The 12,356-nt window shown below is 37.1% G+C and overlaps 4 protein-coding genes and 2 non-coding genes across 8 annotated transcripts; 2 read left to right on the top strand and 4 right to left on the bottom strand.

Annotated features, from left to right (window-relative positions):
* The first annotated feature begins 1,580 nt into the window (after positions 1-1,580).
* Positions 1,581-4,694, top strand: LOC106440104 (aspartyl protease family protein 1-like). Its single transcript, XM_013881693.3, has 10 exons — positions 1,581-2,086; positions 2,168-2,309; positions 2,401-2,636; positions 2,701-2,931; positions 3,052-3,187; positions 3,553-3,626; positions 3,842-3,941; positions 4,029-4,095; positions 4,198-4,269; positions 4,357-4,694. Exons 1-10 carry the CDS (start codon positions 1,785-1,787, stop codon positions 4,599-4,601), a joined length of 1,605 nt encoding a protein of 534 aa, XP_013737147.2. The 5' UTR covers positions 1,581-1,784; the 3' UTR covers positions 4,602-4,694.
* Positions 4,683-6,303, bottom strand: LOC106440105 (rac-like GTP-binding protein RHO1). Its single transcript, XM_013881694.3, has 6 exons — positions 5,837-6,303; positions 5,645-5,732; positions 5,428-5,537; positions 5,270-5,333; positions 5,054-5,184; positions 4,683-4,979 (listed from the first exon to the last, which is right to left on the bottom strand). Exons 1-6 carry the CDS (start codon positions 5,933-5,935, stop codon positions 4,878-4,880), a joined length of 594 nt encoding a protein of 197 aa, XP_013737148.2. The 5' UTR covers positions 5,936-6,303; the 3' UTR covers positions 4,683-4,877.
* A 548-nt stretch (positions 6,304-6,851) lies between these two features.
* On the bottom strand, positions 6,852-8,518 carry LOC125589925 (protein POLLENLESS 3-LIKE 2). The gene is made up of 3 exons (XM_048762634.1): positions 8,307-8,518; positions 8,002-8,214; positions 6,852-7,920 (listed from the first exon to the last, which is right to left on the bottom strand). Exons 1-3 carry the CDS (start codon positions 8,457-8,459, stop codon positions 7,006-7,008), a joined length of 1,281 nt encoding a protein of 426 aa, XP_048618591.1. The 5' UTR covers positions 8,460-8,518; the 3' UTR covers positions 6,852-7,005.
* Positions 8,519-8,726: 208 nt separating this feature from the next.
* On the bottom strand, positions 8,727-11,867 carry LOC106440106 (serine/threonine-protein kinase rio2). Of its 3 annotated transcripts, none has more exons than XM_013881696.3 (14): positions 11,781-11,867; positions 11,509-11,620; positions 11,393-11,439; positions 11,241-11,311; positions 11,040-11,153; positions 10,784-10,959; positions 10,604-10,692; positions 10,273-10,390; positions 10,091-10,164; positions 9,949-9,996; positions 9,675-9,837; positions 9,321-9,452; positions 9,145-9,240; positions 8,727-9,062 (listed from the first exon to the last, which is right to left on the bottom strand). In XM_013881696.3, exons 2-14 carry the CDS (start codon positions 11,590-11,592, stop codon positions 8,913-8,915), a joined length of 1,362 nt encoding a protein of 453 aa, XP_013737150.1. In that variant the 5' UTR covers positions 11,593-11,620; positions 11,781-11,867; the 3' UTR covers positions 8,727-8,912. The 3 variants fall into 3 exon arrangements, with proteins under 3 accessions (XP_013737150.1, XP_013737149.1, XP_048618590.1); XM_013881695.3 differs by having other exon boundaries at positions 9,145-9,246; positions 11,781-11,866; XM_048762633.1 differs by having other exon boundaries at positions 9,145-9,246; positions 11,509-11,609; positions 11,781-11,826.
* Positions 11,868-11,915: 48 nt separating this feature from the next.
* TRNAD-GUC lies at positions 11,916-11,987 on the top strand. Its single transcript has one exon. It is a non-coding gene; the product is annotated as a tRNA-Asp (tRNA).
* A 51-nt stretch (positions 11,988-12,038) lies between these two features.
* On the bottom strand, positions 12,039-12,112 carry TRNAV-AAC. Its single transcript has one exon. It is a non-coding gene; the product is annotated as a tRNA-Val (tRNA).
* Positions 12,113-12,356: the final 244 nt, after the last annotated feature.

Genomic DNA, 12,356 nt, shown 5'->3' with positions numbered 1-12,356 from the left:
ATGTGTGATTTTTTAATTTGGACCACCACTTAGAAATCTTATTATAAGTATTTTATTAAGACTAATAATACATATAATCTTTAAAATATTTTAATCATAATATCTTTTAATATTTTTTATTTTAAATATAAATATATTTATTTTAAAATTCTAACAAATCTGTTTTAAAAGATTTTACAAGATCTTCATTTTCGAAATTATATTTAAATATTTTCACTAATTTCGAAATTAATTTGAAATATTATTATACATTAATATATCAATTTATAGTTTATAAAATGAAAAATAAAAAATTCTAAAATATTTTATCTATTATATAATCATAATCAATCATATTAAAAGAAAATTATTATATTGACCTAAATATAATAAAATTGTATTAAATTTATAAATTTATATATTTTATATATTTTATTTTCTTAAGTATAAAATATTTATGTTCAAAAATAAAATCTAATACGTTGGTAAGATAAGTTAATATTAGCAAACTATATAGTACATGTATAAAAATTTACATGTATTTCTTTAAAGTTAATAATATAAAATCTTTGTAACTACTTTAATCATAATATATTTTCATTTTAAATATATTATATATGTATATATTATATTTTGAAAATTCTAATAAATCTGTGTAAAAATATTTTAACAATAACTTAGTGTATTTTAAGTTATTTTTTATAAAACGAAAATAAATAAATTATTATACTAAAATAAATATGATAAAATTATATTCAATTGATAAATTTATAAATTTTATTTTCATAAATATAAACTATTTATTTTAAAAATATAATATGATGATAGAACGACTTAAAATTAACAAACTGTATTATACATGTCTAAAAATTAATATATATCTTAGACTTTTGTATATACAATAATATATTATCTAAAATGAATAAGCATACAAGTATTGCTAAAAAGAAATCCAGCTTTGAAAGATGGGCCAGAATTTAGCATAATTAAATATAAAATAATTTTTAAATATATTTTCTCATGGATATATTAATTTGCTTAATAACTAAATGCAAATATAGTAAGATAAATATATAATAAGAAGTGACAAATACATATGGTTGTAGACATTTGATTAATTATAACATGTAAATTATAAAATTATTGTATTTGAAATAGTTATATAAATATTTAAGTATATGATTAACGTTAAAAATCTACCACTTATGTTCTAAAACAATAATTTATATATAGAAAAATGAAAACACCGGGCGGGTGAAAATCTAATTTGTATGAATGTTGTAATTTTTCTTGTTTGAGCACTTCAAAAAAGTTGTAATTATCCACACCCTACCCTATATATTACGAATACTCGAGTGAGATATTTTGTGTGGAAAGGTCAACAACATCCTTTATATTTTTGTAAACTTATAAGAAAAGAGCAGCTATAATTAATGCTGTTGTTGTTGATTTCTATCATGCATTCAGTTAGGTGAAAATTTGATCGTGGATTAGAATATAACAGTATAGGAATAAAGTACAAAATAAGAAAAGTAAAGGAGCGAAATGAAAGCGTTGACAAAGATATAAAGAAAGTCATAAGATGGACTCTGCCCTTGTCAACCATCAGCTTGGGGGCAGCACAGTAATAGCAACTACACCGACTAAACAAGTATTATTAGTTCCAATAATCAGCTCAGCTTCTCTCTGCTTGCCTGGAAAATGCGAACGAGTCAAGCTTTTGACCTTTCATTTCCTTACAAATACGAGACTCGTCATGCTTTGAGGTGTTGTTGTTTTCTCTGAATATATCAGGGAGCAAAGCTATGGCTGTAGCTCGTCATGTTTTTGTGTTCTTGTCTGTGTTAGTGGTGGTGAGTTGGGGATTAGAGAGATGTGAGGCTACTGGGAAGTTTAGCTTCGAAGTTCACCACATGTTCTCTGATGCGGTCAAGCAGACTCTTGGGCTTGACAATCTTGTCCCCGAGAAGGGAAGTATGGAGTACTTCAAGGTTTTGGCCCACCGTGATCAGTTGATCAGGGGTCGAGGTCTTGCTTCCAACAACGAAAAGCCATCCGTCACGTTCATGCGGGGAAACTTCACGATTGGAGTCGACGTTCTGGGATTGTAACGCCTCTTCTCCTCTTGGTTATCAAGAATCGTGTTTTGAATTATTATTCATGCTTATTGAATATGATTTGGTTTCAGCCTCCATTATGCCAATGTCTCTGTGGGAACACCGGCTACATGGTTCTTCGTGGCTCTGGACACGGGCAGCGATTTGTTTTGGTTGCCTTGTAACTGTGGTACAACGTGTATCCGTGACGTGAAAGATGTTGGACTTCCACAGGTACCTTTCTCCTCACGAAAGCATATACTCTTTTTTTTTTTTTTTTTTTTAATTCATACGTTCTCTTTCGTTTCTCTTCTTTTGACACCAGAGTCGACCACTCAATATATACAGCCCCAACGCATCTTCTACGAGCTCAAGCATTAGATGCAGTGACAAGCGTTGTTTTGGATCGAGAGGATGTTCTTCTCCTGCAAGTATTTGCCCTTATCAGATCCAGTACCTTTCTAACAACACATTCACCAGAGGGACCTTGGTCGAGGATGTGTTGCATTTGGTCACAGAGGATGATGGTCTAGAGCCTGTTAAAGCTAATGTCACGCTTGGGTAAGTAATGACTTTGTTTTTCTTGTTTTTTTTGTGCGCATTTTGACATGTGTTTGGGATGCAGTTGCGGTCAGAATCAGACAGGTTTGTTCGGGGAAGGTATTGCTTTGAACGGTCTTCTCGGGCTTGGTTTGGAAGATTACTCTGTTCCAAGTGTACTGGCAAAAGCAAATATTACCGCAAACTCCTTCTCAATGTGTATTGGGAATGTTATTGACGTTGTTGGGAGAATCAGCTTCGGAGACAAAGGCTACACAGACCAGCAGGAGACGCCACTAGTTCCTGTTGGACCAAGGTATCCAGTTTGATTTTGACATGAGTTTCAAAAGTTGTTCAGTTTGGTGCTTTATCACCACATCTCATACTAATTCTGTTTCTTTCTCTTGTAATTTTGGTTTATTCCAAATGAACCTAGTCCGACTTATGCTGTGGATGTGACGGAAGTATCAGTTGGGGGAGAGGTTCTCGGGGTTAAGCTCCTCGCACTCGTTGACACTGGCACATCATTTACACACTTACTGGAGGCAGAATATGATCTTGTTACCAAAACTGTAAGTGCCTTAGATTAGACTAATCATCTATATTCTAATGCTTTCATATCTGAGTACAAATACAAAATTTATAGGTTTTTTTGCCACACAAGTAATATATCGACTTAGCTATTGCCAAAATTATGGTGTAGATGATCATATTTACAGTTTCTTGCTTCACAAGTATAACTATTGACCTAACTATTGCCAAAGTTATGGTTTAGATTACCAAAGTTATGGTTTCTTGTTTTGCAAGGCATTAGATGTCGCATATCTGTACTTTTATCAGTGAGCGTTGAAATGATAACTTAGTATAAGAAACTTTATCAACACCAAAGCTTTTGTTTGTTACATGCACATTCACCTTCATTCTCTTACTTTTGCAGTTCGACGATCAAGTCAAAGACAAGCGACGCCCTATTGATCCAAAGCTTCCATTTGAGTTCTGTTATGACTTAAGGTCATGCTTCCACTCTTGTCATTTTTTCTTGCCCATATTAGTAGAGTGTGTTGGACCCTTAACGAATGCTGGAACACCAATAAAGTAATTAATAAAAATGACTAACACTGAATGTTGGAGACGAAACATAGGAAGTTGCATGGGATAGTACTGTTCAAGTAGCATTAATCTAAGTTCCACAACTGTATTCTGATGTTCATCCTCTTTGTGTTCAGTCCAAACAGTACAACCATTTATTTCCCTAAAATTATAGTGACTTTTGGAGGAGGATCACAAATGATTCTGAGAAACCCTCTTTTCTCTGTGTTCAATGAGGTAATTAAGAAACCATGTCTTGACTTTAGTCTAGTTTCATGGATTAGAGCTTATTGATATACATTGTGGTTTTAACTTGAATAATAGGACGGTACCGCCATGTACTGCTTAGGTATTCTGAAGAGTGTGAATTTCAAGCTCAACATTTTTGGACGTAAGTATCCCAATACTTAGTTTTACGCTTCACATAATTGCTGCATGGAACTGAAGCAGATAGAGTATGTGTTGAATGCATTGAACGTTTGTGTGTTTACAGAGAACTTCTTGTCTGGTTACCGCATTGTATTCGACCGGGAGAGGATGGTTTTGGGTTGGAAGTGGTCTGACTGTAAGTGACAGACCAAATCAAGAAGTGACCAGTAATATACATTGGAACAAAGCAATAGCTTAAGTAAGTGTTTTGTGTTAATGACAGGTTATGAGGATGAAAGCTTAGAAGCTACTCCTCCACCACCAGCGATAGAAGCTCCTTCACCAAGACTATCTGCTCCACTACCTAGTCCACCTCCTCCTCCTCCTCTTGTTTCCATTGCTACACCTCCCCCATTTGACCCTCGTAACTCTACCGGAAACGGCACAGGCGGAGCAGCCAGCCTCAGCCCTCCTGCATCTCAACTCCTGCTTCTCCTATCTCTTTTGGCCTTTCTCTCATTCACATAAGCATTCTTGTTTGGTTGGTTTGATCATTTTTATGTTCATTTAATAAAAAAACTCTTTGTTTGAGAAGTAAAATGATATTTATTGGTTTGTTAATTTGTAGCATGGGACTGAATTGCATAAGAAAAAGATGCTACATTTGAACAAACTCCATTAGACCAAAACCAAACATGGGTGTCTCTGTCCATTAACACATTGATGAATTGTTGTTAGAAGATCTTTAACATACCAAAAACCAACAAATATATAAAAACAATAGCTTTCCAATCACATCATTCATCACAAGATGGAGCATGCCTTCTGCGCTTTGCTCTTTTTCTTCTTCTGCTTAGGCGGTTGCAACACCACTCGTATGGCTGCGTCAAAGACAGCTTTCACATTCTGCATTTAAACATTATTGTTATCTCTGTCCTAATCGTATAAACACTAATATTGAATGTTGGTCATGTGGTAACCTCTTGAGATTTGGAACTGCATTCGATGTAAGTAGGTGCATCTATTAGCTTCCTCAGCTCCTCTCCCTGAGCAGTTGTAATCGGGACAGCGCCAGGATGGTCGACGAAGAATTGCTTATCATCTCGAAGATCTGGAGAACAACAACACACACGAACACTCTCGTGTCACAGCTAGTAACTTAAAGGTGTGAGGTCAGGAAAATAATGAAGTCTCACCAAGCTTTGATCCAACAAGGATGATGGGGACACCAGGCGCGTAATGCTTCAACTCCGGGATCCACTGCAACACACACACACAAGTGTGAACCTTGTCAGAGAATTGAAAGAGGGAGAGTAAACAAGACTAATACCAAAACAAGATATTTAAAAGATACCTTTTTGGAGACGTTTTCATAACTGGCTTTACTGATAAGAGAGAAGGCCAATATGAAAACATCAGCTCCACGGTAGCTTAGTGGTCTTAATCTGTTGTAATCCTCTTGCCCTGATTTTTTTTTATATTACCCAAATTTTACAAAACCTCAGATCGAAAAGCATAAAATCCAAAATTCAAAACATAAAAAGATAAGATTATATATAGTATGAAAATACCTGCAGTATCCCACAATCCAAGATTAACGGTGGCTCCATTAACCACAACATTTGCACTGAAATTATCGAAAACAGTTGGCACATAATCCTGTATAATTAGAGAAACCAAGAACGTGATGAGATGTTATTATACAATAAAAAATAAAATAAAAATGTATTAAATACAAAAAGAGCATGAGCATTGGAGATAACCGTAGGGAAAGTGTTGCTTGTGTAAGAAATCAACAAACATGTTTTTCCGACAGCTCCATCACCAACTGTCACACACTTTACGAATCTTGAAGCGCTCATTGTCCCCGCTCAAAGCTCGAAGATATTTGAGCTTTCAGATCTCTTTGAAACAGGCGTTGAACTTCAGATCCTTTGCTCTCTCTCTATCTATCTCTGTTAGTTTTGTTCTTCTTCTTGATGCTCAAATTCAATCAACCATCTGGACATTGCGGATCGAAAGGAACAGACTTTGTCCCAGAAATGAGAAACCCGTTAGCCCAAAAAGAGAGAGAGAGAGAGAGAGGAAGGTGACAGAAACAGAAAAAATAAAAACAAACGAATAGTTTGTTACTTGTTAGTTAGCTTTCACCGGAAAAAATGGTGTTGAAACATTCTCTCTCTCTCTCTTCTCTTTTAATAGCTCTGTTTTCTGACAAATTTACCAATCAATTGTCTGATTATTTATTTATTTATTTATGGGGTGATATCTCCCTTTTTCTGCCGCCCAGTCTCAATCTTTTATAACGAACGATATCATTAAAACTTTTTTCTTCTTTAAGCAATGCCCCTAACTAACAACAACTAAACAGAATTGTCCAGAACTTGATTAAGAGGTAGGTAAGTTAGTTGCATAATCATACATACTACTCTCCTCTCCCCTAACTCCTAATAATTTGACATAACCATATGCATTGGGACTTTGTTGTAACCCTTTTCAATGAAGCTCAAACCAAGTATTATAAACGATGATATTCGTTTCTGCTGAGATTGGCTCTAATTACTAGTTAAGCCGAATTCGTAGAAGTGACCATTCTGTTATATATGATGTATCATCTACTTCAACCATCGGATCCTCTCACCATTCAGGGATCCAAAAAAATTATGAGGCTTGATGATCCAATCATATATATATATATATATATATATAAGTTTGGGAATGGATGATCCATACATAATTAAACATTAAAAAAATTTGAGATCAAAATAGATTGGCAAAGAACATATAACTTTCAGCTTTCATTATTGGTCAATAGCAATAAGTTAACAATATGAAAAAAAAAAAAAATGTAGCAACATTAAGGAGAATAAGAGCTCATCTCCTTTAAATTAGAATGATTAAAAAAAGAAAGAGCCTGAGATTAAGAGAGAACTCAGGCTCTTGGGCTTAGTGAGGACAAAGTGATATCCTGAAAAACCTTAAGCCTCTTCTTGTCCACTTTCATCTCTGTCCCCAAAACAGCCATGATCATGGCCTCTTCAAACTCCTTGTTGTCTGGCAATCCACAGTCTATGGCTCTCTTCTCCATCGACAGTCTCCTCTTCGTGTTTGTCTCTCCCTCTCCCTCACCACCACCACCACAGCTCAACATTCCCATCGTTTGGCTCGACGATCTCGTCCTCTTCAGCTTCTCGCTATTGCTTATCAGCTTGGAAGAGAAGAATGGTTTTGCATCCACCCTTAATGGATTGTTTACTACATTCACATTCGTCTTCACGTTCTCGTCACCGTACCCATCATTGCTCGGCTTTGGTTTAGCCTTCACGCTCTGTTCTCTACAAGGCTGTGGCTGCCATATAGAAGAAGACCCGAACATGGCGTCGAAAAGCTTCCTCTGCTCGACTCTATCATCCCCTCCTCTCCTCATCATCTCAGAGCCAAGATCGCTAAGCATCTGCTGAGCTCTCTCGTAGGCTTTCAGATGAGAATCCACACCTCTAGGGCCATCAACAACCGCGGGCTTCACGCGACGTAGCGTCTCCTTGGCTTCGTCGATCCTGCCTTGCCTCATAAGGCAGATCCCGAGGTTGCACATCTTGTTGTTGTCCGGCGCGATCGATAGCGCTCTCCTGTACGCATCTTCGGCTTCCACGAAGTTGTCTCTTTGCATCAGAGCCCATCCTAAGTTCCCCAGTAGCCTTGTGGCTTCTTGCTCCACTGAGACTTGAAACTTTTTGCCCTGAGACCTAGCGGTTTTGGTTCGTTTGCCGTTAAAGGCGAGACCTTTTTGAATCAGGAAGAGTTTGTGTTTCAGAAGTGCGATCTGATCATCTAATCTCCCACATCTCTGCAACAAAACAAACAATCAATACAGAGGAAACAGAGGATGCTCTGTTTTTCTCTTTTGTGTGTGTGTAAAAGTAAGGACCTTGTAGAGATCGAGGAGGATGTTGTCAAGAGATTCCTGAGCTTGATCTGAACACCTGACTCTGAGAGATTTAATAGCTTCGATGGCTTCTTCTGCTCGATCTTGCTGCTTCATAACGATGGCCATGTCTTTCAGAGCGCTGTCCACTCTGTCTCCAGCGTTAATGGCGGACCAAAACAGAGGAATTGCTCTCTCCGGATCCTTCTCCACCAACTGAATCAATAAATTAATCAATGAATCAGATGAGAACGAAAAAACGCAAAATCAAACGCAGAAGACAAGGAAAGGATGTAACTTTAAATCACCTGAACGTTCTTGGCTCTGACATATGGACTGTCTCCGACAGGGACTTTGTGGATAGCGTGAAATGATTCAGACCGAGTGCGGGAGATGCCGAGTGGCTTTGCGGGAGAACTCGGTGCGGATTTGGTCGGTCTGAATACATCTTTCATCATCATCTTTGCAGTGAGTAAAGACGAAAAGGATAAATGAATCGAAGAGGAGGATGTGTGAGGTTTGAGATGACGGCTTCAGCGAGATCGGAACTTATAAAAAGGTTTAAAATTTCCGACCGTTGAGGTCACTAGCCGTTGTAGTTTGTATTTTTTTTTTTTCTTTCCATTTCCGCTTATTGAGGGAGCGCTTCTTATCTACTCCCTAAACTTGCATTGTATTTTCAGATTCGCCCCTTTAAAACAAAATCAATCAAATTTAGACCAGTATCATTTGAGATATTTTCTCTGAATTTATATAGGAAACTGAATTTTCATGTAGTTTAGATTCTTGTCTATCCGAAAAAAAAAGTCAAACATGAGATTAAAAAATAGGCCTGTTTACAACAATGAAAGGCCCATTAACATCTTGCACAGTTTTGTTTTGTGGTATCATAATTGCTGTGAAAAGTTTTATCATCACCAGCCACTCATGTTGCTGTGAATCTTGGAGTTTTGGGAACGGCCTCCTTTGTCCTTGTATGTGTTTCTTGAAGACTGACACTTTCTACCTCCCCTGGCTGCTGCCATGGCTCTGCGTCTTTGCTTGCCTAGTTTTTTGTCCAGCTCCTGAAGCAAAGGAAGGTTGCATATCTATTAAGTTAACTCTCTATACTCTCTTGAGTCACTATACTACACAGAAGATACTAACCTCATCTCTTCCAGCTTCATTTTCTTCATCTCCACTGCTTCCGTCTTTCTCATTATCATCCAATTCAACTTCTGCCTCAACTTCATCTGATCTTTTCTGCTCCTACACATCATGCAGAGTATATAGTGTAAGCACAAGAAGGCTACATAAAGAGAGAACATGTTTCAGTTATATACCTCCTCTTGCAACTGCAGTGATTCCATTTCATTTAGGCTTCCTTCTTCATTTGACACAAAAGTCTGCTCTTCATCATCAGATTCCTCATCCTCGTCAGAATCTGTACTCTTCTCCAGCCCACCTTCAATAAACTACACAAGACAGAAACCAAATATTCATTATATATAACCCATTCACAGACAAGAAAGGGACCAATGCTGCAAACAGGTACACAACTGACACATTACGCTCCCTATAACTCAAAATGAATACGCAATACCTCAAAGCAATCGATTATACATGTTTCTTTAAGTACATACAGGTTCACATAGATAAGCAGTGATATTATTACTGAGGTCATAGGGTGGACATACTTTATCGAGGTCATTCTGCTCCTTTTTAGTGAAACCACTAGCTTCTAGTTCTCTATCCAAAGCATTGGCATCTTTAGTTATATCATAGAAAGATGGTCTGCTGTTCTCATCCACTTCCACCTCTGTCTCATCATCTCTATCTTCTTGGAAAGAAATATTAAACCTGGAAGAAAGGAATTGAGTTCACAGAAATGGAGAAATATGGAGATCATATGCTACAAGGTAATGTGAATAGATGATGTGTAAACAAATAAAAACTCGATTGACAACTAACCTTTTTCTGAAAAACTTGAAAATGCATTCAATATCACGGTCAAAGTACCTGAAAAAAAAAACCATTAACAAACCTAAAAAAAAATCATGGAAAATGATAAAAGGAGGACAGAGGCATGAGCCAGAGATGAGATATCGCATACATTTGTGCATTTTGGTGTGAAACAGATACCATTTGTGGAAAGTCAATCATCGTTATCTTCTCTTCATCATCAATCTATGATATACATATATAAACGAAGGTGTAAGCAGAGGAAAATAACTAGCATGATTACAGAATCATGTAACGAGGCAGCTTCAAGTAGATGATTCTGTAATATCTCACCATGATGTTGAATTCATTGAAATCACAATGAATTAGACCATGCTCAGCCAAACGAACAACAATGCCAATAATCTTCTCGAAAATTGTCTCAGGGTTCTGTAACTGCTTCACCTGAACCCTGTCATAAACGAAATGTGAAAGATGTGATTCACAACAGCAAGGTTATAACTGTTTCTTAGTGAGTGAGTGAGTGAAGCAATGGATCAAATTTTAAGGAATCTCGAATCCAATGCATCAAAAGCTATCAGTACATAATGCTTAAGACTAACAGAGCCATATAAAATCATAAAAAATTTCTCCTGGTGTGTGGAACATGAAGGTAGATCCTTACATGGGGTAACCCTGCACAAGGGACATGATAACACAGTGCCTATTGCAGTCGATGGCTTTTGGAACCGGAAAGTCATGTTCTTCCAAAGCCTGCTCAACAAACATTAGGCCAAAAAGATAATAAAACACTTACAAGAAGAGTGTTACAACCATGGAATGGAACAAAGGCAATAATAACAACCTTCATGAAAGCAAACTCCTTGAGAGCGGCAAGGCGGGAGAGATACAACCAGCTAAAACTACTGCGATGCCTCAAGTAGTCACGCTTAGATTTGACAGCCCTGAAGGAGGTTCTCCCTAGTCTATGCAACTTCATTGCCAGAATAGTTCCATCTTCCTGAGCAACCTCAAATATGTCTACATCCCATAACTATCAGCAACTGACCCCAAAGTGTATCTCTTAAACACACCAATGAATCAAAAATAAAAAGACTTACCAGACTCTTTACCAACCCCAATCTGACGACCAACACCGGTAAAGACACCACGGTTGACCAATGTCTTAATGGCAAGAAAGTCGTATCCCAGATAAGTGAGTCTGAATCCATCATCTTAACGAAGAAAACAACAATCGTCAAGACTATGCAAAGCAGGAAAAAAACTAGTTAATGTCTTTAGAGGGGAAGAGAAGTAGTCACATTTAGAGCGGTCGTGGTGCAAAAGCTTATACTTGAGCAAGTTCTTGAGGACTTTGTAGGTGCCTCCATGTCTGTGTGCAATATAACAGTTTTGTGAATTACACAATATGGTACATCAAAGCACAACTTAATGAAAGAAAATAAGGACATACTTTAGACCAGCAATGCGATCTACGAGCTCAGAAGGAACAATCTCATGCTGCAAAGCAAAGTAGTTTCAGAGAAATTCAAAAGGTAGTAATTACAAAGGAATATAGAGGGGACTGACGTTTCGCATTCCCATCTCCACAGCGGTGAGAACTCTAAAATCATCTTTTGAGAGATATCTCAACACATTCACGTCAAGCTTCATCCTTTTTTTTCTTAACTCTGATGAAACCCTAGAACAGCAAACCCCAAAACAACACTTAAAATGTTTAAACTTTACAGCTAAAGACTTAGGGGAATCAAAGAAAATTTGCTATGTCTAGAAACGACACACACAACAGGGCGGTGCGTAAGCAAGTATTTGATGCAAGAGCAAAGCTGAAGAAGCTTTACCTGAAACTTTGAGAGCAGAGAGGGAGAGGACGGCGCAAAGGGAAGAAGTAAGAAGTAAGTTCGTTTGCTCGCGAACATAAAATACTAATCCTAAAACTATATATATTTAATCTTGTCTACTTCCCGTCAACAAATGTCGTTGTAGTATAGTGGTAAGTATTCCCGCCTGTCACGCGGGTGACCCGGGTTCGATCCCCGGCAACGGCGATAATATTTTTGGTTTATTATATTAAACTTCAAAACTAGAGGAAAAAGAATTGGCTTCGTCCAGGTTCGAACTGGAGACCTTCAGTGTGTTAGACTGACGTGATAACCGACTACACCACGAAACCATTGCGTTAGAGATTGCCGTGGAAAACAAATTGATAGAAAACGAAGTTCGATGAATCAGATCTTTTTTTTTTTTGAAAAGATATGACGGTTGAGATGGTCTTGAATGTTGTTCTCGTCATGTTATGTTTGTCTAACTATATGGAGAAGATGCAAAGATGACAAGAAGAAATCCTTGAAACATTCCACATCCATAGCCAGAAATAAGATAGGACATAGGTCTAACAAGTAGTAGTAGTACCATGA

The sequence above is a fragment of the Brassica napus genome, chromosome C7 (genome assembly GCF_020379485.1).
Source record: "Brassica napus cultivar Da-Ae chromosome C7, Da-Ae, whole genome shotgun sequence".
Taxonomy (NCBI): Eukaryota; Viridiplantae; Streptophyta; class Magnoliopsida; order Brassicales; family Brassicaceae; genus Brassica; species Brassica napus.
Note: the sequence above shows the minus strand (reverse complement) of the source record. Positions and strands in the feature narration are given on the sequence as shown.

Bases quoted from the DNA above. Each gene is read 5' to 3' on its own strand.
- LOC106440104 (XM_013881693.3), top strand. From the start codon at position 1,785: ATGGCTGTAGCTCGTCATGTTTTTGTGTTCTTGTCTGTGTTAGTGGTG. The intron at 2,932-3,051 runs GTATCCAGTTTG...AAATGAACCTAG, and splicing joins CTAGTTCCTGTTGGACCAAG to TCCGACTTATGCTGTGGATG. The intron at 4,270-4,356 runs GTAAGTGACAGA...TGTTAATGACAG, and splicing joins GGGTTGGAAGTGGTCTGACT to GTTATGAGGATGAAAGCTTA.
- LOC106440105 (XM_013881694.3), bottom strand. From the start codon at position 5,935: ATGAGCGCTTCAAGATTCGTAAAGTGTGTGACAGTTGGTGATGGAGCT. The intron at 5,334-5,427 runs GTATCTTTTAAA...TGTGTGTTGCAG, and splicing joins ATGAAAACGTCTCCAAAAAG to TGGATCCCGGAGTTGAAGCA. The intron at 5,185-5,269 runs GTGAGACTTCAT...GTTGTTCTCCAG, and splicing joins CCTTGTTGGATCAAAGCTTG to ATCTTCGAGATGATAAGCAA.
- LOC125589925 (XM_048762634.1), bottom strand. From the start codon at position 8,459: ATGATGATGAAAGATGTATTCAGACCGACCAAATCCGCACCGAGTTCT. The intron at 8,215-8,306 runs GTGATTTAAAGT...TTATTGATTCAG, and splicing joins TCAGAGCCAAGAACGTTCAG to TTGGTGGAGAAGGATCCGGA. The intron at 7,921-8,001 runs GTCCTTACTTTT...GTTTTGTTGCAG, and splicing joins TCCTCCTCGATCTCTACAAG to AGATGTGGGAGATTAGATGA.
- LOC106440106 (XM_013881695.3), bottom strand. From the start codon at position 11,592: ATGAAGCTTGACGTGAATGTGTTGAGATATCTCTCAAAAGATGATTTT. The intron at 11,154-11,240 runs GTGACTACTTCT...TTCTTCGTTAAG, and splicing joins GCACCACGACCGCTCTAAAT to ATGATGGATTCAGACTCACT. The intron at 9,997-10,090 runs GTATGCGATATC...TTTTTTTTTCAG, and splicing joins TCACACCAAAATGCACAAAT to GTACTTTGACCGTGATATTG.